The 25,107-nt window shown below is 46.2% G+C and overlaps 1 protein-coding gene across 2 annotated transcripts in view; it reads right to left on the reverse strand.

The window, feature by feature from the left end:
- Window positions 1-25,107, reverse strand: part of LOC147092602 (ribonuclease inhibitor-like) — a 640,499-nt gene that overhangs the window by 10,344 nt on the left and 605,048 nt on the right. The window contains exons 5-6 of one of the 2 annotated variants that reach the window (XM_085975963.1): window positions 15,452-15,531; window positions 14,740-14,910 (exon numbers count right to left, since the gene is read on the reverse strand). In XM_085975963.1, the coding sequence (XP_085832089.1) occupies window positions 14,740-14,910; window positions 15,452-15,531 (251 nt within the window). The remainder of the gene's footprint in view (window positions 1-14,739; window positions 14,911-15,451; window positions 15,532-25,107) is intronic. The other variant, XM_085975964.1, reaches the window with a different exon arrangement.

Consider the following 25,107-nt stretch of genomic DNA (forward strand, 5'->3'; position numbering starts at 1 on the left):
GATGGGGGAATTGTCCTTTGAGGACAGATTGAGTAAATTAGGCCTATATTCTCTAGAGTTTAAGAATGAGAGGTAATCTGGTTGAAATATACAAAATTCTTGCAGCGCTTGACAGGGTCGATGCAGGGAGGATGTTCCCCTGGCTGGGGAGTCTAGAACAAGGGGTCACAGTCTCAGCATAAGGGGTCAGCCATTTAGGACTGAGATGAGGAGACATTTGTTCACTCAGAGGGTGGTGAATCTTTGGAATTCTCTACCCCAAAGGGCTGTGGACTCTCAGTCGCTGAGTATATGCAAGATTGAGATCGATAGATTTTTGAATATTAAGCGAATAAATGGATATGGGGATAGTGCAGGAAAGTGGAGTTGAGGTAGAAGATCAGCCATTATCTCATTGAATGGCGGAGCAGGCTCGAAGGGTTCAGTGGCCTTCTCTTAGTCCTATTTCTTATGTTCTTATGAGTTTGGACACGGGCAGCCGAGTTTTGGATGAGCTCAATTTTACGAAGGGTAGAACGTGGGAGGCCAGCCAGCAGTGCGTTCAAGTCTAGAGGAAACAAAGGCATAGATGAGGGTTCCAGCAGCAGATGAGCTGAGGCCTTGTAATTCACTCAGTTGTAAAAAAACTGGTACGACAAACAGGAATAAGAATAAAACCAGACGGGCAACTTGGCATCGTCCAGTGGTATACAGTCGGGAGGGAGCGGCTCTGGGAGTCCTTAACATTAGCTCCATGAAGTCTCATGGCTTCAGGTCAAGCATGGGTAAGGAAACCTCCTGCTGATTACCACCTACCGCCCTCCCTCAGCTGATGAATCAATACTCCTCCACGGTGAACACCACTTGGAAGAAGTACTGAGAGTAGCCAGGGCACAGAATGTTATCTAGGTGGTGGGCTTCAATTTCCATCACCAAGAGTGCTCGGCAGCACCACTACTAACCGAGCTGGCTGAGTCCTGAAGTACATAGCTGCCAGACTGGGACTGTGACAGGTGGGGAGAGAACCAACACGAGGGAAAACCCTACTTGAACTCGTCCTCACCAATCTATCTGTCGCAGGTGCATCGGTCCCCGACAGCATTGGTAGCAGTGGCCACCTCACAGTCATTGTGGAGATGAAGTCCCGTCTTCATACTGAGGACACTCCATCGTGTTGTGTGGAACTACCACGGTGCTAATTGGGATAGATTCAGAACAGATCTCAACGCTCCAACCTAGGCATCCATGAGGCGCAGTAGGCAATCAGCAGCAGAATTGTATTCCACCACAATCTGTAATCTTATGGCCCAGCATACCCCTCACTCTACCATTACCATCATGCCAGGGGACCAATCCTGGTTCAATAAGAGCATGCCAGGAGCAGCATCAGGCATACCTAAAAATGAGGTGCCAACCTGGGGATGCTAAAAGGCGGAAGCAGCATGCTATAGACAAAGCTAAGCGATCCCACTATCAACGGATCAGGTCAAAGCTCTGCAGTCCTGCCACATCCAGTTGCGACTGGTGGTAGACCATTAAACAACTAATGGGAGGAGGGTCCTTGAATATCCCCATCCTCAATGATGGTGGAGCCTAGAGAGACTGCAAAAGACAAGGCTGAAGCATTTGCAATTCAGCCAACTCGATTCACTCAACGCGATATCAAGAAATGGCTGAGCATACGGGATACAGCAAAACCTAAGGGCCCCGACAACATCCCGGCTGTCGTATTGAAGACTTGTGCTCCAGAACTAGCCACACTTCTTGCTAAGCTGTTCCAGTACAGCTACAACACTGGCATCTAACCGACAATGTGGAAAATGGCTCAGCTATGCCCTGTCCACAAAAAACAGGAAAAATCATACCAGGCCAGTTACCGCCCCATCAGTCTACTCTCAATCCTCAGCAAAGTGATGGAAGGTGTCGTCGACAGTGCTATCAAGCGGCACTTACTCACCAATAACCTGCTTACCGATGGCCCAGTTTGGGTTCCACAAGGACCACTTGGCTCCAGAGCTCATTACAGCCTTGGTCTAAGTATGGACAAAAGAGCTGAATTCCAGAGGTGAGGATAAAGTGACTTCCCTTGACATCAAGGCAACATTTGACAGAGTGTGGCATCAAGGAGCCCTAGTAAAACTGAAGTCAATGGGAATCAGGGGGAGAACTCTCCACTGGCTGGAGTCATATCTAGCACAAAGGAAGACGGTTGTGGTGATTGAAGGTCAATCATCACAGCCCCAGGACAGCGCTGCAGGAGTTCCTCAGGGCAGTGTCCTACACCCAATCATCTTCAGCTGTTTCATCAATGACCTTCTTTCCATCATGAGATCAGGAGTGGGATTGTTCGCTGATGACTGCAATATCCACTGCCATTCCCAACTCCTCAGATAATGATGCATTCAATGCCCACATGCAGCAAGACCTGGACGACATTCAAGCTTGAGCTGATAAGTAGTAGGTAACATTCGTGCTAGGCAATTACTATCTTCAACAAGAGAGAGTCTAACCACTGCCCTTTGATATTCAACGGCATTACCATCGCCGAATCCCCAACCATCAACATACTGGGGGTCACCATGGACCAGAAACTTCACAGGACCAGGCACATAAATACTGTGGCAACAAGAGCAGGTCAGAGGCTGTGAATTCTGCGATGAGTATTTCACCTCCTGACTACCCAATAGCTTTCCAGCATCTACAAGGCACAAGTAAGTAGTTTGATGGAATACTCTCCAATTGCCTGGATGAGTGCAGCTCCAACAACACTCAAGAAGCTCGACACCATCCAGGACAAAGCTGCTCGCTTGATTGGCACCCCATCCACCACCTTAAACATTCACTCCCCCAAACACCGGCATACCGTGGCTGCAGTGTGTACCATCTACAAGATGCACTGCAGCAACTCGCCAAGGCTTGTTCGGCAGCACCTCCCAAGCCCCCGACCTGTACTACTTAGAAGGAGAAAGACAGCAGGTGCATGGGTACACCACCACCTCCAATTTCCCCTCCAAGTCACACACCATCCTCACTTAGCCGTCCCTTCATCATCGCTGTGTCAAAAGCCTAAAACTCCCTCCCTAACAGCACTGTGGGAGCACTTTAAACCACAGGGCCTGCAGCAGTTCAAGAAGGCACCTTCTCAAGGGCAATTAGGGATGGGCAATAAATTCTGGCTTTGCAAGCGATGCCCACATCCCATGAACGAATATAAAAAAAGTACGTGAGGAGAACCTTTAACAATGCCAGCGAACATGGGAGCCAGGAAGGGAAGTTGACTGGTCAGCAATTTAGTGGGAATAGGGTAGAGGGAGCAGGAGGTGATTCTCATGGACAAGATGAGCTTCGAGATGTCATATGAGGAGATCGGAGAGAAAGATGTGAGTTCGGAGCTAGGGCAGGGGCGAACCTTAGAGGAAATTTGGCTCTGAAGGCAAGGGGAAGGGAGGGATGTGGTAGAGTCAGCTGATCGGATGGTCCCAATCTTAGAGACAAAGATGTCCATGTGCTCCTCGCAGTTGTTGTTGGAGATGAGGGTGGAGGAGACGGTAAAAGGGTTTAAATAAGACAGTTTGCAGTAGAGAAAAGAAGCCGGGGGTTAGCTTTGCATTTCAGGATGATCCTGGTTAAACCACTTGTTCGCCATACGTTCAAATCTGCGTCCCTTGGGCATAAAGGAGCAGAAATGAAGCCCGGCCCAGGGAGAAAGGCCGGGTGAGAGAGAGTAATGGCTTTAATTGGGACGAGTTCAGTGCTTGGGTGGGGAACGTGAGCAGATGTCTAGGGGAGTAGGGGAAAGATGGACAGCCGCAGAGGCAGCTGAACTGTAGGTCTCAATCTTATTGACAAAGCAGTCTATGAACTCCTCGCACTTGTTTGTGGTGAGGGTGTAGGTGGCAGTTCAGATCGGTTTGCGAAGCTGGTAGGTAGTGAAGAGAAGCCAGGGTTTTCTTTGCATTCCAGGATGATCCTGGAGTAGAGCGGAATTTTGCCAGAAGAGAGCAGGACCCGGTATTAATTTATGTGGTCCAGCTACACCTGACACTGAATTGCTCAACCACTTGTTCATAATAAACGTTCAAAGGGAGCAGAGAAGGTGACTGCACCAGGGGATCAACCAGGGTGGGGAGAGTAAGGGATATACTGAGGACAAAGCCGTCAGATGGAGCTGAGATTGCGATTGAGCAGATTGGCAACTGCAGAGTTCGCATAGAAACATAGAAGATAGAAGCAGGAGCAGGCCATTCGGCCCCTGGACCCTATTCCGCCATTTAATGAGATCATGGCTGATCATCCAAATTCAGTAGCCTGTCCGTGCTTTCTCCCCATATCCCTTGATCCCTTTAGCCTTAAGAAATATATCTAACTCCTTCTTGAATAATTTTAATGAATTAACCTCAACTGCCTTCCATGGTAGAGAATTCCCCAGGTTCACCACACTCTGGGTGAAGAAATTCCTCCTCATCTCAGTCGTAAATGGCTTACTCCTTATCCTTACTGTGGAGATGCAGGTTTTGGACTGGGGTGGACAAATGTAAGAAGTCACACAACACCAGGTTATAGTCCAACAGCTTTATTTGAAATCACAAGCTTTCGGGGCGCTGCTCCTTCATCAGGTGAAGTGGAGAAATGCATAAAGACACAGCTTATATAGTCAGAGAATAATGTCAGATGTTTACAGGTAACCTTTCCAACTGCCATTTATCAAACCTCGGCAGAGAGATAATCACACCAATCAAAGGTGTGACTGACCTGTTTGGACACAATTCACACCTTTGATTGCTGTGGTTATCTCTCTGCCGAGGTGTGATAAATGGCAGTTGGAAAGATTACCTGTAAACATCTGACATTATTGACTGACTATATAAGCTGTGTCTTTATGCATTTCTCCACTTCACCTGATGAAGGAGCAGCGCTGCGAAAGCTTGTGATTTCAAATAAAGCTGTTGGACTATAACCTGGTGTTGTGTGAATCCTTATCCTTAGGCTGTGACCTCTGGTTCTGGACTCCCCCGCCATCTGGAACATCCTTCCTGCATCTAGTCCGTCTAGTCCTGTTAGAATGTTATAAGTTTCAATGAGATCCCCTCTCATTCTTCTAAACTCCAACGAATATAAGCCTAATCGACCCAATCTCTCTTAATACGTCATTCCTGCCATCCCAGGTATCAGTCTGGTGAATCTTCGCTGCACTCTCTCCATGGCAAGAACAGCCTTCCTCAGATAAGGCACCAAAACTGCACACAATACTCAAGATGTGGTCTCACCAAGGCCCTTTATAACTGCAGCAAGACATCCTTGCTCCTATACTCGAAACCTCTCGCTATTAAGGCCAACATACCATTTGCCTTCTTAACCGCCTGCTGCACCTGCATGCTTACCTTCAGCGACTGGTGCACAAGGACACCTAGGTCTCGTTGCACTTCCCCTTTTCCCAATCTATTGCCGTTCAGATAATTATCATTTGTCTTCAGGTTTTTGCCACCAAAGTGGATAACCTCACATTCATCCAGAATATACTGCATCTGCCATGCTTCTGCTCAATCACCCAACCTGCCCAAATCACACTGGAGTTTCTCTGCAACCTCCTAAAAACACACATGCCCACCCAGCTTTGTGTCGTCTGCAAACTTGGAGATATTACACCTAGTTCCCTCATCCAGATCATTAATATATATTGTGAATAGCTGGGGTCCTAGCACCGATCCCTGCGGTAACCCACTAGTCACTGCCTGCCACTCAGAAAAAGACCCGTTATTCCAACTCGTTGCTTCCTGTCTGCCAACCAGTTCTCTATCCAAGTCAGTACCTTACCCCCAATCCCATGTGCTTTAACTTTGCACGCCAATCGCTTATGTGGGACCTTATCGAAAGCCTTCTGAAAGTCCAAATACAGCACATCCATTGGTTCTCTCTTATCTATTCTACCTGTTACATCCTCAATAAATTCCAGATTGGTCAAGCATGATGTACCTTTTGTAAATCCAAGTTGACTTTGTCCGATCCTGTCACTGTTTTCCAAGTGCTCTGCTATTACATCTTTTATAATGGAGTCTAGCATTTTCCCCACTACCGATGTCAGGCTTACCGGTCTATAACTCCCCGTTTTCTCTCTACCACCTTTCGTTTATCCAGAGGTCTATCCACCGGCAAAATTCAGGAGTCGGTTCAGATAAGTTTTTTTTCTTTTCGTTGCTTTTTTTCTCCAGTCGTGGCTCTGCAAGGTCTAGCTGAAGCTGTTGCTTAGCTACAGAGACGCTTGCAAGCTGCAGCCGACTGTTTTGAAGCTGTTGCTAAGCAACAGGGTTTGTTGCTTCACACGGAGCTCAGAAGCTCCGTATGTTTTAACATTAGCGCTGGTTTCTACAGCAGTTTTGATGGGACGGCACCAGCTCGGTCCAGTCAGTGCTGGATACCAGAAAGCTTCCTGTACTGGGGTTACAGTAGCTACCCTGCAATCCATGGGAACTGTTCCAGAGTCTATAGAATTTTGGAAGATGACCAGCAATGCTTCTACTATTTCTAGGACCACTTCCTTAAATACCCTAGGATGTAGATTATCAGGCCCTGGAGATTTATCGGCCTTCAATCCCGTCAATTTCCCGAACACCATTTTGTTAAGTCTGTGTGTTCTAGTTATTGTTAATAAGAATCACTGCACACAAACCACAAGAATAAATTCAACAGGTCTTTACTAGTCGAAGGTCAGGCTGAACAACCCAATAAATCATTACACAGCACTTATATACCGGTGTGGTCACCACCGGTATTACAGTATACAGCAGCCAAGATAAAGTAGTGCATCTCTTAAAATAGTTCTCTTAAAGGTGGAACGGTTACATACACCACAATCCTCCCTTTTTAGCTTAACAGTATATATTCCCCATTTAACATAACATAATAACATATATACTCAACTTCATGTAAAAACAGTTCACAGATTCAGTCTCTGAGGAGGCCTCCTGATCCGAGACGGATAACGCCTTTCAGGGGTCTCTGGTTCTCGTTGCTGAGGTGACTCATCTAGTTGAGCCCCTATGGATAGGACATCATCATCAGGTATATTCACGTCTGAGGTAGATGCTTCAGGTTCATTAACTTCCTCCACGGTTGTCTCTGTCGTAACCATGGGCTCGACCCTTGTTCTTGATCCCACCAGTTGGTCAGCATGACGTCGCATTACGTTTTCACCAACATCTACCGTATACATCAGGGGTCCTTGTCTGGCCCGAATTGTTCCAGATTGCCATTTCTCATTTTTATAGTCCCTGGCTAACACCGGTTGTCCTATTTCAAAACTCCGAGTGGGCTTGTTATTGATATGCTGGAACTGCTGGTTTTCGACTTCCCTCTGCACATTTGGTTTTAACAAGTCCAACCTGGACCGCAACCTCCTGTTATAGAACATCATGGCAGGACTTTGGTTTGTCGTTGCATGGGTGGCGTTTCGATATGCCAGTAGGAAATTGTCCACCTTGTGTTGCAGTGGAATCTGATCTTCGCTCATGGCCTTTATTGCCTTTTTGAACGCCTGCACAAACCTCTCGGCCAGCCCATTCGTAGCTGGATGATATGGGGCAGAGGTATAATGTTTCACCCCATTCTTCTTCAGGAATTTCCGGAATTCCTCTGACACGAACTGTGGTCCGTTGTCTGAACATATTTGCTCTGGCAATCCATTTCTTGCAAATATCGTTCTTAGCACCGCGATCGTCTTCTCCGAGGTAGTGGTAGTCATTTTAATCACTTCTGGCAATTTAGAATGTGCGTCCACCGCAATTAAAAACATGGAGCCCATGAATGGACCAGCAAAGTCAATATGTACACATTGCCATGGGGTTGAAGGCCATTCCCATGGATGCAGCGGTGCAATTGGAGGTGCATTTTGGACTTTTTGGCACCCTGAGCAGCTTTTCGTCAGATCCTCTATCTGTTGGTCGATACCCGGCCACCATACATAAGCCCTAGCAAGGCTTTTCATCTCGACTCCCCCCAGATGACCTTCATGTAGTTCTTTTAGAACTCTCTCTCTTAACATAGGAGGGATAATCACCCTTGTTCCATACAGCAATTTTCCCTGACAGATGGACAGCTGGTCTCGTCGTGCTGAGAATGCCGGTAACAGTGGATCACCATGGGCTGGCCATCCCTTTACTGTCAATTCGTAGACCCGGGACAGTGTCGGGTCATTCCTAGTCTCCCTTTCAATATTTGCATTGGTGACAGGTAAACATTCGATGATGGTCGAGTGAAATAACTCCACCGGGTCAACCGTCGGTGCCTCGTCTTCAGTAGGTATTGGCAGGCGCGACAACCCATCAGCATTACCATGCAGCTTTGTACCTTTGAATTCTATCTGATATTGATGTGCCCCTAGGAAAAGGGACCATCTCTGGAGCCTCTGTGCTGTCATCACCGAAACACCCTTCTTAGGGTTAAAAATGGACACCAACGGCTGGTGGTCTGTCAGCAGTGTAAACTTCTGGCCCTGCAGGTAATGATTAAACTTCTTTACTCCCCACACAAGGCTGAGAGCCTCCCTATCTATCTGAGCATAGTTGCGCTCAGCGGAGGTCAATGATCTGGATGTAAATGCGACTGGCCTTTCCAAGCCATTTCGCAACTTGTATGAGAGTACTGCTCCAATACCATAAGGAGAAGCATCACAAGCTAAACGAATAGGTAGCGTTGGGTTGAAGTGAGCCAACACTTCCTCTGAGGTGATCAATGCCTTGCTTTTGCGAAAGGCCTTCTTACAGTCCTCGCTCCACTTCCATGGTACTTCTTTCTGCAAAAGAGCGTTCAGCGGGTGCAGCACCGTGGAAAAATTTGGCAGAAACTTATGGTAATAACCATAATCAACCCTAGGAACGACCTCAACTGGGAAACATTTTCCGGAGCGGGAGCCTTCACAACAGCTTCGATCTTGTCAGGTGACTTGTGCAGCCCCTCCTGGTCAATGACATGACCACAGTACGAGATCCGTTTCTGAAAGAACTCACATTTCTGGCGATTAACTCGAAGTCCATATTCTTTCAATCTGGTGAGCACCAGTTTCAAATTTGCAAGGTGTTCCTCATCGTCATCTCCTGTAATCAGGATACCGTCCAAGTAACATTGAGTGCTTGGAATTCCCTGTAATACCTGCTCCATGGCCCGCTGCCACATTTCTGGAGCCGAAGCCACTCCAAAAACCAGTCTATTATATCGATACAAGCCTCTGTGCGTGTTGATTGTGAGACACTGGCGCGACTCTTCCTCAACTTCCATCTGTAAGTACGCTTGCGCCAGGTCTATCTTGGTGAAGTGTTTCCTGCCAGACAATGAAGCAAAGATATCCTCAATCCGCGGAAGCAGATATTGCACCGTGTGAAGCACCGGATTAACCGTGATCTTGAAGTCCCCACAGATGCGGACCTTCCCCGGTTCCCCTGGCTTGTTACTTGATGAACGCTTCATGACGGGAACAATGGGCATGACCCACTCACTCCGGTCCAGCTTAGACAGTACTCCTGAACGTTCTAGCCCTTCCAGCTCGGCTTCCACAGCAGGTCGTATCGCATAAGGAACCGGTCTGGCTTTGAAAAATTTTGGGTTTGCATGTTCTGCAATCTTGCTTTTTGCCGTAATTCCTCTGTGTTCCCAGTCCCTGTTGGAACACCTCTTTAGCCTCATCCAATATTCTGGACAATCGTTCAGGTTTGACATCTTTTTTTCCGGAATCTACCGTTATTGCTTTTAGGGAGTGCCAGTCCATATTTATTTTCCTGATCCACTCCCGTCCCAGAAGTGGTGGACCTCCCTCAGGTAGTACATATATCTCCAATCCTTGGTGTTCTTTGCCCTTGTGTACCACCTTGACTTTTATCTTTCCGATGGGGTATACTCTTTGCCCCGTGTATGTCTGCAATACTATCTCCATATCCCGTAGGGGAATATGTGTGAATAACCTTTTGTAATCTTGCTTATTCATGACCATCAACGCCGATCCGGTGTCCAATTCCATCTTCACTTGGGCTCCTGCTATCTGAAGTGTGACCCAGATAGTTTGTAGGTCAGCTCACTTACTCACATTGTGAATTCTCAGAATACCCAGTTCCTTGCTGTTGGAGTCTGAATCCGAATTCTGTTCATCCGAACTCTTCTCAGCCACCTTATGTACCTTTCTGCACTTTTGCTGCGGTGACTTTTTGTTGCTGGTCTTCTTTCCTGACCGGCATACTTTAGCTATGTGACCAAGCTTGCCACATTTTCTACATTCCTGATTTTTAAACCAGCATTGGTTCTGATCGTGTGTTGTCTTTCCACAACGATAACATTTCGCTGTACCCAAAGCCATTTGATCTACGCTGAGTACCGCTGCCTTCAGCTGCATTTCCACAGTGCCTCTCGCTGCGGCTTCGTGCGATGCTGCAATAGTGACAGCCTTATCAAGTGTAAGATCATTCTCTTCAAGCAGCCGCTTTTGTGTTCCTTCTTTCGACAATCCACACACGAATTTGTCTCTCAGTGCCTCTGTCAGTCTTTCCCCAAACTGACAGTATTCTGCTAGCTTACGCAGTTCAATTAAATACTCCACGTTGCTTTCCTCTTTCAGTTGCGTTCTCGCATAAAATTTAAATCGTTCCGCTAACATCAGCGGTGTGGGTTTCAAATGATTTCTCAGGACAGCAACAATATTAGCGAAAGCCTGATCCGCCAGTTTAGCTGGTGATAGAAGATGCTTCAATAGCCCGTATGTCTTCGCACCCATTGAGTTTAGGAAGGTTAGTGCTTTATCTTCATCTGATATTTTATTTGCTTTACAATAAATCTCTATGCGTTCTACATACGTGGCCCAATCTTCAACATTGGCAGCGAAATCGTTGATGTTACCACGCTTAGGTATCCTCGCAATGTTCTTGAGAAACAAAAATAAATTTTTCTTTTATTTTTTTTTCAAAATGCCGGTTTCCCGCGCTTGTCTTCTTCCCCCGCCTACGAAAATGGTGGCTTCCCGTGTTTGCCTTCCTCCCCCGCTGGCTGTAATGGCGATTGCTGGATTGCTGCGTTCACCCTCCCCAGCGGTTCTCAAATCGTGCCTCCCAGCCTCTCTTGCAGTCTGGTCCTTTCCCCCGGCTGCGGCTGAGTTCTCCGCGTTTTTTTTTTTTTTTTAATTATTTTCTCCCGCGCCTCGTGGCCTCGGTAGCTGCCCGGCCTTTTTCCCCGGTCGTGGTCGAGCTCTCTCTCGACGCTGTTGCGTCTCCCAGCCCGCTTGCAGCCCGGTCTTTTACACCGGCTGCGTTTGCATTCACCGCGGCTCCCGTGCATTACGCTGTCCCAGTCTCAGCACCTCTGGCCCCGACTTCTGTCCGGCTCTTTTCCCCAGCCGTGGTCGAGTTCTCCACCCTTATATCCTCCGTTTTTCCCTCCCCTACGTCACAGCCAACGTGGCCGACTTGCTGCTCATCGCTGATCGGCTTACCCACCACCGTGATAGAAGGGATGATCACTGCCTGTTGCTGATGGAAGGCTTCGTGTCAGGATTCTTCCTTGCTCTTCAGACCCGAGTCTTTTCTCAGCAGGATGATGAGGGCGGATGCCTCTTCTCGACGCCCGTTAAACTGCCTTGGATATATCTCTGCACAGGGTAAGATCGTCATCGTCGCCACTGTTAAGTCTGTGTGTTCTAGTTATTGTTAATAAGAATCACTGCACACAGACCACAAGAATAAATTCAACAGGTCTTTACTAGTCGAAGGTAAGGCTGAACTGCCCAATAAAACAGTACACAGCACTTATATACCGGTGTGGTCACCACCGGTATTACAGTATACAGCAGCCAAGATAAAGTAGTGCATCTCTTAAAATAGTTCTCTTAAAGGTGGAACGGTTATATACACCACACATTTCCCTACAAATACTGATTTCATTGAATTCCTCCATCTCATTAGACCCTATGTTCCCCAACATCTCTGGGAGGTTATTTGTGTCCTCCTTTGTGAAGACAGTACCAAAGTATGTATTTAATTGTTCTGCCATTTCCTTTGTTTCCCATTATAAATTCCCGAGTATGACTGCAATGGACCTACACTTGACTTCACATATCTATAGAAGCTTTTACAGTCAGTTTTTATGTTCCCTGCAAGCTTACTCTCATTCTATTTTCCCGCTCTTAATTAATCCCTTTGTCCTCCTTTGCTGAATCTTAAACTGCTCCCAATCCTCAGGTTTGCTGCTTTTTCTGGCCAATTTATATGTCCACTCCTTGGATCTTATGCTATCCCTAATTTCCCTTGTTAGCCACGGTTGTGTCACCTTTTTTCTTTTATTTTTATGCCAAACAGGGATGAACAAATTCTGTAGTTCATCCATGCGATCTTTAAATGTTTGCCATTGCCTATCCACCATCAACCCTTTAAGTAATGCTCCCCAATCCATCCTAGCTAACTCGCGCCTCATTCCATCGTAGTTCCCTTTATTAAAATTCAGTACCTTAGTCTCTGAGTCAAATACTTCACTCTCCATTTTAATGAAGAATTCTATCATATTATGATCGCTCCTCCCCAAGGGGTCTCGCACAACCAGATTGCTAATTAATCCTCTCATTATATAATACCCAGTCTAAGATGGCCTGATCTCTAGTTGGTTCCTCGACATATTGGCCCAGGAAACCATCCCGTATACACTCTAGAAATTCCTCCTCCACAGTATTGTTACTAACTTGGTTAGCCCAATCTATATGTAAATTAAAGTCACCCATAACTGCTGTGCCGTTATTGCACGCGTCTCTAACTTCCCATTTAATGCCATCCCCAACCTCAGCATTACTGTTTGGGGGTCTGTATACAACTCCCACTAATGTTTTCTGCCCCTTGGTATTTCTTAGCTCTACCCATACAGATTCCACATCATCAGTGCTAATATCCTTCCTTACTATTGTGTTAATCTCCTCTTTAACCAGCAATGCTACCCCACCTCCTTTCCTTTTTGCCTGTCCTTCCAGAAAATTGAATACCCCATGATGTTGAATTCCCAGCCTTGGTCACCCTGGAGCCATGTCTCCATAATCCCAATTATATGATATCAGTTTACATCCATTTGTGCAGCTAATTCATCCACCTTATTAGGGATGCTCCTCGCATTAAGACACAAAGCCTTCAGGCTTGTTTTTTTAATGCTCTTAGACCTTTAATAATTATTATTTACTGTGGCCCTGTTTGATATACACCCTTAACTTTCCTGCCTTCCCTTTCCTCTGTCTCCCTGCACAGGTTCCCAAACCCCTGCCATTTTAGTTTAAACCCTCCCCAAGAGCACTAGCCAACACTCCCCCTAGGACATCGGTCCCGGTCCTGCCCAGGTGCAAACCGTTCAGTTTGTACTGGTGCCACCTCCCCCAGAACCAGTTCCAATATCCCGGGAATTTGAATCCCTCCCCCTTGCATCCTTCCTCTAGCCACATATTCATCTGAAATATCCTACTTGTACTCTGACTAGCACGTGGCACTGGTGGGAATCCTGAGATTACTACCTTTGTGGTCCTATTTTTTAATTTACCTCCTAACTCCCTATATTCAGCTTTTAGGACCTCATCCCGTTTTTTACCTATATCATTGGTACCTATATGCACCACGACAGCTGGCTGTTCACCCACCCCCTCCAGAATGCCCTGCAGCCACTCTGAGACATCCTTTACCCTTGCACCAGGGAGACAACATACTATCCTGGAGTCTCGATTGCGGCCGCAGAAACGCCTATCTATTCCCCTTATAATAGAATCCACTATCACTATAGCTCTCCCGCTCTTTTTCCTCCCGTCCTGTGCAGCAGAACCACCCATGGTGCCAGAAAGTTGGCTACTGCTGCCTTCCCCCGATAAGTCTTCCCCCCATAACAATATCCAAAGCGGTATATGTTTGAGAGGGGGATGGCCACAGGGGACCCCTGCACTAAGGGGGATGGCCACAGGGGACCCCTGCACTACCTACCTGCGCTTACTACTCTGCCTGGCAGTCACCCATTCCCTTCCTGCCTGTGCAGCCTTTACCTGTGGTGTGACCAACTCCCTAAACGTGCTATCCACGATTTCTTCAGCATCGCGACTGCTCCAGTATGTATCCATTTGCAGCTCCAGTGCCGCAATGCGGTCTGCCAGTAGCTGCAGCTGGATACACTTCCCGCACACATGGTCTTCAGGGACACAAGAAGTGTCCCTGATTTCCCACATAGTGCAGGAGCAGCATGCCACGGGGCCGAGCTGTGCTGCCATCACTTACCCTTTTAATTAACTTAAATTAAATTAAATCAAATCAATACCACCAACTACACTACAATTAAATGATATACTCAAGGGCCCTTGTTTACTAACATTCCCCGCTACATAACAGAGACCTTAGCAACTATAAACCACAAAATTAAGACCTTTTAAATCTTATGAACTATTAACCGTGGTGAGTGGAGGACCAAAGGTAAACGTTTGGGAATCTTAAAGTGCCTTTGTAAGTTATTTGGGAAGAGTTTACTCCAGGGGCGGAAACCACAGGAAGTGTGGTTGGAAGGGGAGGCGATGTGAGTGGTGAGGGAAAGAAGGAAGTGAGCAGAGGTGACCTAATCTGTGACTGAGATGAGCGGAATACAGAGGCCACGTCAGATGGGAAGCACGAGGGGTTGGTCATTAATAGGAAGATTTTATATGCAGGGAAATTATATTGGACAGGAGGGCAAATAATTCAGAGATCCAGTTATTATAGAAACAAACTCACATACTCTGCTACTTACTCCAGTTTCTGTATTTTACAGTCCGGAATCCTCAGAGCCACAGGCAGCAGTTTCACTCCTGAATCTCCCAGTGTATTATTACCCAGGTTCAGAACCGTCAGTGAGCGGTTTGTACTGCGAGCGGAGGCGAGATCCCTGGCACAAGAATCTGTGAGATCGTTGTTTTGCAGACTAGGGATCAGAAAGAGAAAAATAATGGAAATCAAGGTAAAACACAGTGTGGTTACAATTGGACATGGGCAGAGATTCAGAATAGGCAGTATGGCATCAGTCTCTGGTTAAACACTCCTCCTGATTTTAAGTTCCATCGACTTCAATAGATCTAAATTTTGGTCATGCGCTTAATGGTCGGCATTTGTGATTTTGCTTGATTTGCACGCCTGCCCACTTTCAATGTCACCACCACTGCTTATTATTAATGCCATTACTAATACTCTGCTTAATTTACAGCGTTTATTATTATTACTGACATCAATAATAAGTTACATTGTTTATTAATGAAATTATTGGAGATACTAAAAATAGCTTTAATACCACTCTTCATACTAATACTGTACAGTTTATTAATAACTGATACTAATAATGTACAGTATTTATTAACACTTACTGACAATAAATAATGTACTGTGTTTATTAATAACACTATTACTGATACTAATATACAGTGTTAGACATCCAGTTATTACAAACAATCTCTCAGTCTGGTACTTACTCCAGTGTCTGCATTTTACAGTCCGGGTTCCTCAGAGCCGCAGACATTAGTTTCACTTCTGAATCTCCCAGATTATTACTCTGCAGACGAAACACAGGCAGAGAGTGAGAAACAAACTGACTCAAGCCTCGGGTCTGATGCAAATTTTGTCTCTCCGTTATTAGAGGAAACATGGAAGCAATATCAGGAAATCAATGCAGAGATTGTATTGTCCCAAAATTATCTCAATGGGGGTAATTTGAACTTTTGTCACTACTGTGTAACGGACGGCATTGGATCCACCTACCGCCCATTATATGCCTTGCCCATTTTCCTTTCATTTGAACTCAACAGAAAATAAAATTGTGAGCGGTGTAAACTGGCTAGCAATTCACTATCGCTGAGTTCGCGCTACTGGTGAAGGCCTATTCAAACTTCTCCGTATGTATTAAATGAAGTGCTGCCTGTGTGAAGCTTTTAAATGTCCCTCAGTCCGGTCTCATTCCCCAATGATCAGAATTACCCTCTTGGAGCTCAGTGACCGGCCCCGTCATGCTTGGGGAAACTTGTCTCATTTCTGCTGCTCCTTATATCCCGGTGTTTATGGCAATGGGGCGATTTTCCCCGAATTAAATGATACAGCGGTGATTTCCCTGTACTTTAATACTCTGTGCATTATATTAATCTACATAATATCTCGGTGAGTTATATTGTGAAATGGCGCTAACTGCTGCTGTAAAATCTGTCCCCCAGGATTTTATGTAACAAGGAGCATTTATTCTGTCCCGTTACAAGATTTAAATGTCATTGTGCTCTCACTTTATTGGGGAGGCGAGTCCCTCACTTTAATCCCATTAAACTGGCTCTACATTTATTTCAGGTGCAAGTATATTGCTATATTTTGAGGGAATTTCGTGTTCCCAGTGCACAAAGGGCAGATTACCAGAAAATCAAGTGTCCAAAAACTTGGAAATTCCCTGCCGTTTGTATGGTGTGTGTCTGTATCCTGGGATATAATTGGGCAATGGGGAAGTTTTGGAGCCTTTAAAACAACGGCAGGTTTCGTTATTTAATGAACAGCATTGGGAACAATTTTAAATCAAGTCCCTTTACTAATGTCCTAATCTAAAGATATCTTGCCCTCCTCGCTGGGAGCAACTTGATTAAGCTAATATACAGAACTAATTTCCCATTGTGCTCTGTGTACAGTTTAGAGTTGGTATGGTAAATTATTAATATATCTTTTAATGATTTTTATCTGCACTGGTATTTAACTCGTTTGGCGTATTTAAATTCTGCTGCCATTATTAATCCATATAATGTAATTTTCCGTTCTAATTTCATGGTTAAATTATTCCAGACCCCGATAAGTATTGCAACATCCCTGATTGATGGCAAGGCTCCATTCCCATTTACCGCCTTGGCTTTGTACCCTCGTTCTGTTGTTCCTTTGTAATGTTTTTTATGAATCTGCTACTCTACAGTTGAACCGGAAGGTTTTGTTATGTTCAACAACAGAAATAACAGCTACAGTAAGAAATGAACAGTTACCTCAACACCCAGCATTTGTGTAGTACGGGTGCCAGCCACTGGAGTCCTTCACACTGAATGGAGCAGTCCTGTAGATCGAGGTGTTTAACTGTATCACAGAGTCCAATGACATGAGACAGGACTGCACAGTCAATCGGGGTCAGTCCCAATCCATTAAATGTAAGTTTTTCCACAGATCCCACTGTTTTCCGAGCCAGTGCTTTATTCTGAGACTCAAACAGGTAGTGGAATGTGTTCAGGAGGTTCATTTTACCAGATTAACTCGCTGTGTTTCCAATCTGTCCTTCAACCTTCTCCTTCACCCAGTCAATCACTCGGCAGGTGGTTTGATGAAGAAATGGTCCCAGAAACTCCTCCAGGGGACGAGCTGCCTGTGGGGAGGACCAGCAACATAACGGAGAAATATCTCAAATCGCCCATCTTCCTTGCTGTGGGATTCTCTGAGGAGTTTCAGGATGTCCCTGGGATCTGGAGTCAGGAATTGTGCGTGTGCGGCTACAAACTCTTGGATGGTGAGGTGCGGGAATGTGTACACCACGCTCTGGGCAGAATCATCTCTCTCCAAAGTTCCATCATGAAACCAGACAGGGACTGGGAAGGTTGCAGATTGTACTTGATCAAATCTCCATTTCTAAACACAATCTTCTTCTCAGAGACTCCTATGAAGGCCATCTCACCAAGCTTCAGTAACACATCACGGGGGCTTTCAATCTCTTGGCCATAGTTTTTCAGAATGTTGTAAATATAGTAGGAATATAGTTGGGTGATGGTCTTGGGAACTCGCTGCTGTTTCCTGCCTCCTTGTGTAAAGAAGGGACCCAGTGCCAGCCCGAGGGTCCTGCTGTAGGAAGGATTGTAGCACATGGTGTACAGTATCGCGTTCTCCTCCACGTGTTTGAAAACAGCTGCTGCCATCGTCTGATCTTCAAAAAACTTGTTGAAATATTCCTTCCGCTCTTCACCAACAAATCCCAGGATTTCCACCCAGACACTGATCTCAGCCTTTTCCAATAAATGTAATGCAGTGGGGCGGCTGGTCACTAGCACTGAACATCCTGGGAGCAGCTTGTGCTGTATTAAACTGTACACAATGTCAGACACTTCACACCAGCTTTCAGGATCTGTACACCTGCGCTGAGGTTCTGTATTTCTCCGATTGTCAGCAAAATCGATCCTGTCCTTGAATTTATCCAAACCATCGAATATAAACAGCAATCCCTCTGGGTTCTTCCAGAGCTCTCCCAGAATATTCCCAAAGTAAGGATACAGATCCAGTATCAGATTCCTCAGGTTTATTCTACAGTTAATAGCGTTCAAATAGCGTAATTTAAAGCAGAAAACAAATTGAAAGTGTGGGTATATTTTCCCAGTGGCCCAGTCATGAACAATCTTTTGTACCATTGTTGTTTTTCCAATCCCCGTGACTCCGCTCACTGCTCCTGAACTCCCAGATTTGGATTTTCTCCAGGAAAACTGCTCTGGAACAATTGATCAGTTCGGATTTTCTCTAGATCTCTCCGGAGAGGTTTCTCTCTCCAAACTTCATGGTCTCGGCCTCTTGCCAGCAGTTCATGTTCTACAAGTGTCTGATCTCGAACAGTAGAAATGACCGTTAGCTCAGCGTATCGATCAACCAGCTGGAAAACCTTAACCTTCTCCTTTATTAGGATATAGTGTTCACTCTCAGTGTTTCAGTTTGTTCCCGGAGTGTTTCCTTGCGTTTCTGTTGAAAATCTTCAATTAGAATAGACAGAAAGTGGTTCTCAATGTTAGTTGCATTAAAATAAAAACAACTTCTCAATAACATTTTACTATTCAGTGAAATGTTGCGAGATTCCTGGGATGGCAGGACTGTCATATGAGGAGAGATTGGGTCGACTAGGCCTGTATTCACTACAGTTTAGAAGAATGAGAGGGGATCTCATTGAAACGTATAAAATTCTGACAGGGCTAGATAGACTGGATGCAGGGAGGATGTTTCCCCTGGCTGGGGGGTCTAGAAAAAAGGGTCAGTCTCAGGACCCTGGGCAGGTTATCTGGGGTAGTGTGGGCACTGGGAGAGGAACAGACTGTGAATGTACAGAAGTTACGCTGTGTAATCTTTTTCACCAAAAGGTAATAGAGCGGGAGACCAGTTACCAGGGAGGACACTCGGGGGCAGTGTAACTGGAGAGAAGAGACAATTGGTTGTGTTTCTGTGGATTCACTGAGAGATGGGGCAGGTGGGTTCATCTCGAACAGGGAGAGACTTGTTTGGACCAAAGTGGCCTTTTGTTCCTCTAGGTATCCTCCTGTTGTGAGTCAGAAAATGCAAATAGCTTTTCCAGTGATTTTACACTCACATTATTTTACTTCATATAACAGTCTCATCACATAACCGATTAGAATCAGAAATAGAACTACCGCCCAATTCACTCAGTATTACATTGGGAAAGAAAAGATTGAGTGTTCATTTGAACTGTTACAATAATTAAACTCCACCATTTCATTTGGATATGAGTTTCCTACAATAAGTTTTGAAAATTACAAATATGTTTCTGATAATCAGTAAATTGGGATTCAAAATCCTCCTGAATGAAAGGACATTTGATCAGTACAACAAGCTTCTCTGTGTCTAGATTGTCTGTTTCATTGCCAGTGGGAATCCATCCAATCAATTTCTAATCACGCATAACATGGTCTTTCCCTCATTTTCCTCCTCGGTTCATGTTTGATTGTGTGAACATCTGAACATCTTCTCAGATTGGATCGAGCACAGTTGGACAGTTCATGACGTGATGTACAATGAAAATATTTCACTGTTTCCAATTGCTCAACTATTTTTCTGACAATTTATGCTGGAATTGAAGCCCAGGGGCACAGTAACTTGCACATCAGGCTCAAGGTCCTTTGATTCAGTGTGTCAGAATTCTGCCAGGTGAGTATGGGGTTTCACAGTAGATCAGGATCCTGCCAGGTGTGTATGGGGTTTCACAGTAGATCAGGATTCTGCCAGGTGTGTATGGGGTTTCACAGTGTATCAGAATCCTGCCAGGTGAGTATGGGGTTTCACAGTGTATCAGAATTCTGACAGGTGTGTATGGGGTTTCACAGTGTATCAGGATCCTGCCAGGTGTGTATGGGGTTTCACAGTGTATCTGGATCTTGCCAGGTGTGGATGGGGTTTCACAGTGTATCAGGATCCTGCCAGGTGTGTATGGGGTTTCACACTGTATCAGGAACCTGCCAGGTGTGTATGGGGTTTCACAGTGTATCAAGATCCTTCCAGGTGTGTATGGGGTTTCACAGTGTATCAGGATCCTGCCAGCTGTGTATGGGGTTTCACAGTGTATCAGGATCCTACCAGGTGTGTATGGGTTGTCACAGTGTATCAGGATCCTGCCAGGTGAGTATGGGACTTCACAGTGTATCAAGATCCTGCCAAGTGTGTATGGGGTTTCGCAGTAGATCAGGAACCTGCCAGGTGTGTATGGGGTTTCACAGTGTATCAGGATCCTGCCAGGTGTGTATGGGGTTTCACAGTGTATCAGGATCCTGCCAGGTGTGTATGGGGTTTCACAGTGTATCAGGATCCTGCCAGGTGTGTATGGGGTTTCACAGTAGATCAGGACCCTGCCAGGTGTGTATGGGGTTTCACTGTGTATCTGGATCTTGCCAGGTGTATGGGGTTTCACAGTGTATCAGGATCCTGCCAGGTGTGTATGGGGTTTCGCAGTGTATCAGGATCCTGCCAGGTGTGTATGGGGTTTCACAGTGTATCAGGATCCTGCCAGGTGTGTATGGGGTTTCACAGTTTATCAGGATCCTGCCAGGTGTGTATGGGGTTTCACAGTGTATCAGGATCCTGCAAGGTGTGTATGGGGTTTCACAGTAGATCAGGATCCTGCCAGGTGTGTATGGGGTTTCACTGTGTATCTGGATCTTGCCAGGTGTATGGGGTTTCACAGTGTATCAGGATCCTGCCAGGTGTGTATGGGGTTTCACAGTGTATCAGGATCCTGCCAGGTGTGTATGGGGTTTCACAGTGTATCAGGATCCTGCCAGGTGTGCTTGGGGTTTCGCAGTGTATCAGAATCCTGCCAGGTGTGTATGGGGTTTCACAGTGTATCGGGATCCTGCCAGGTGTGTATGGGGTTTCACAGTGTATTAGGATCCTGCCAGGTGTTTATGGGGTTTCACAGTGTAACAGGATCCTGCCAGGTGTGTATGGGGTTTCACAGTGTATCAGGATCCTGCCAGGTGTGTATGGGGTTTCACAGTGCATCACGATCCTGCCAGGTGTGTATGCCGTTTCACAGTGTATCAGGATCCTGCCAGCTGTGTATGGGGTTTCACAGTGTATCAGGATCCTGCCAGCTGTGTATGGGGTTTCACAGTGTATCAGGATCCTGCCAGCTGTGTATGGGGTTTCGCAGTGTATCAGAATCCTGCCAGGTGTGTATGGGGTGTCACAGTGTACCAGTATCCTGCCAGGTGAGCATGGGATTTAACAGTGTGTCATGATCCTGCCAGGTGTGTATGGAATTTCACAGTAGATCAGGATCCTGCCAGGTGTGTATGGGGTTTCACACTGTATCAGGATCCTGCCAGGTGTGTATGGAGTTTCACAGTGTATCAGGATCCTGCCAGGTGTGGATGGGGTGTCACAGTGTTTCAGGATCCTGCCAGTTGTGTATGGGGTTTCACAGTGTATCAGGATCCTCCCAGGTGTGTATGGGGTTTCACAGTGTATCAGGATCCTGCCAGGTGTGTATGGGGTTTCACAGTAGATCAGGTTCCTGCCATGTGTGTATGGGGTTTCACTGTGTATCTGGATCTTGCCAGGTGTATGGGGTTTCACAGTGTATCGGGTTCCTGCCAGGTTTGTATGGGGTTTCACAGTGTATCAGGATCCTGCCAGGTGTGTATGGGGTTTCACAGTGTATCATGATCCTGCCAGGTGTGTATGGGGTTTCACAGTGTATCGGGATCCTGCCAGGTGTGTATGGGGTTTCACAGTGTATCAGGATCCTCCCAGGTGTGTATGGGGTTTCACAGTGTATCAGGATCCTGCCAGGTGTGTATGGGGTTTCACAGAGTATCAGGATCCTACCAGCTGTGTATGGGGTTTCACAGTGTATCAGGATCCTGCCAGGTGTGTTTGGGGTGTCACAGTGTATCAGGATCCTGCCAGGTGAGTATGGGGTTTCACAATGTATCCGGATCCTGCAGGTGTGTATGGGGTTTCATTGTGTATCAGGATCCTGCCAGGTGTGTATGGGGTTTCACGGTGTATCAGGATCCTGCCAGGTCTGTATGGGGTTTCACTGTGTATCAGGATCCTGCCAGGTGAGTATGGGGTTTCGCAGATGATCAGGATCCTGCCAGGTGTGTATGGGGTTTCACAGTAGATCAGGAACCTGCCAGGTGTGTATGGGGTTTCACAGATGATCAGGATCCTGCCAGGTGTGTATGGGGTTTCACAGTTGATCTGGATCCTACGAGGTTTGTATGGGGTTTCACAGTGTATCGGGATCCTGCCAGGTGTGTATGCGGTTTCACAGTGTATCAGGTTCCTGCCAGGTGTGTATGGGTTTTCACAGTGTATCAGGATCCTGCCAGGTGTGTATGGGGTTTCACAGTGTATTGGGATCCTGCCAGGTGTGTATGGGGTTTCACAGTGTATCAGGATCCTGCCAGGTGTGAATGGGGTTTCACAGTGTATCAGGATCCTGCCAGATGTGTATGGGGTTTCACAGTGTATCAGGATCCTGCCAGGTGTGTATGGGGTTTCACAGTAGATCAGGTTCCTGCCAAGTGTGTATGGGGTTTCACTGCGTATCTGGCTCTTGCCAGGTGTATGGGGTTTCACAGTGTATCGGGATCCTGCCAGGTGTGTATGGGGTTTCACAGTGTATCAGGATCCTGCCAGGTGTGTATGGGGTTTCACAGTGTATCATGATCCTGCCAGGTGTGTATGGGGTTTCACAGTGTATCGGGATCCTGCCAGGTGTGTATGGGGTTTCACAGTGTATCAGGATCCTCCCAGGTGTGTATGGGGTTTCACAGTGTATCAGGATCCTGCCAGGTGTGTATGGGGTTTCACAGTGTATCAGGATCCTACCAGCTGTGTATGGGGTTTCACAGTGTATCTGGATCCTGCCAGGTGTGTTTGGGGTGTCACAGTGTATCAGGATCCTGCCAGGTGAGTATGGGGTTTCACAGTGTATCCGGATCCTGCAGGTGTGTATGGGGTTTCATTGTGTATCAGGATCCTGCCAGGTGTGTATGGGGTTTCATAGTGTATCAGGATCCTGCCAGGTCTGTATGGGGTTTCACTGTGTATCAGGATCCTGCCAGGTGAGTATGGGGTTTCACAGATGATCAGGATCCTGCCAGGTGTGTATGGGGTTTCACAGTAGATCAGGAACCTGCCAGGTGTGTATGGGGTTTCAAAGATGATCAGGATCCTGCCAGGTGTGTATGGGGTTTCACAGTAGATCTGGATCCTACGAGGTTTGTATGGGGTTTCACAGTGTATCGGGATCCTGCCAGGTGTGTATGCGGTTTCACAGTGTATCAGGTTCCTGCCAGGTGTGTATGGGTTTTCACAGTGTATCAGGATCCTGCCAGGTGTGTATGGGGTTTCACAGTGTATTGGGATCCTGCCAGGTGTGTATGGGGTTTCACAGTGTATCAGGATTCTGCCAGGTGTGAATGGGGTTTCACAGTGTATCAGGATCCTGCCAGATGTGTATGGGGTTTCACAGTGTATCAGGATCCTGCCAGGTGTGTATGGGGTTTCACAGTAGATCAGGATCCTGCCAGGTGTGCATGGGTTTTCACAGTGTATCGGGATCCTGCCAGGTGTGTTTGAGGTTTCACAGTAGATCAGGATCCTGCCAGGTGTGTATGGGGTTTCACAGTGTATCGGGATCCTGCCAGGTGTGTATGGGGTTTCACAGTAGATCAGGATCCTGCCAGGTGCGTATGGGGTTTCACAGTAGATCAGGATCCTGCCAGGTGTGTATGGGGTTTCACAGTATATCGGGATCCTGCCAGGTGAGTATGGGGTTTCACAGTCGATCAGGATCCTGCCAGGTGTGTATGGGGTTTCACAGTGTATCAGGATCCTGCCAGGTGTGTATAGGTTTTCACAGTAGATCAGGATCCTGACAGGCGTGTATGGGACTTTACAATCTGCATCTGGATTAACTGGAGTAATATATATCTGTAAATTTACAAATAATTCAGAACACAGAAGATTTGAAGATTTAAAAATCTAAATAAACATTTAGTCTTTTTCCCCAGCCATTGAATTTTTGATTCCCAGATTCTGACAACCTCTAAACAAACAGCTACAGTCAAACATTCTGATTCTCAGAAGTGAAATAAACGGTTTGAAATCACCATATCATCACTTACCTTCCAGTTGACTGGGTACTTCGGATAAACCTCGTATGATGTTCATGTAAACAAATGGATCAGAACCTGTTTAAATCAATGAGCGTTCATGAAATCAGATCTGTGTAATATTATAGTAAAATCTGCAACGTTTGAATCTGAATTTGAATTCAGTGTCTGAGTTTACCGTACCAATTCCTGCATTTCATTCAGTATTTTTTCCAGCTTTGGTACCTCATGGCGCATTTTTACAAAGGATTCCCACATCACCCTTCGGGCCTGAGAGCCTTTCTCCATCACCAGATTTAGGAGAAGTTTGGAACTGTCCGCCCGGTTTCCCTTCTCCGTGAGCTCAGTGACATTCTGTAAAGTATAATAATGAATATATTGAGGAGCGGAGTGAAAGACAAACACTGAGAATGAGAAGGAAAGGATCTGCTCAGTGATGGGATCTCCCAGTTGTTTTGTGCACAGAAGGTAATCACTGGGCCAGGTACTGATCCATTCTGAACAGGGGATGAATATTCCGTAAACATCTTGAATTAAGGCAATGATGGGAAATCAATTTGATGTAACTAGAACAAGAAGGATGAGGTATTAATGGTTTGAGTAACGCTCGATGAAAGTGCTAAGTTTTAAGGAGTAGGTGAAGGAGGAGAGGCGGCGGACTTTAAGGGTTGAATTTCAGAGCATGGGGCCTTATGCAACTAAATGTTCGGCCAACACAGGTGAAGGCAGGAGGA

The sequence above is a fragment of the Somniosus microcephalus genome, unplaced genomic scaffold (assembly GCF_052327205.1).
Source record: "Somniosus microcephalus isolate GS21.2 unplaced genomic scaffold, FLI_Smic_1.0 unresolved_chr2, whole genome shotgun sequence".
Lineage (NCBI taxonomy): Eukaryota > Metazoa > Chordata > Chondrichthyes > Squaliformes > Somniosidae > Somniosus > Somniosus microcephalus.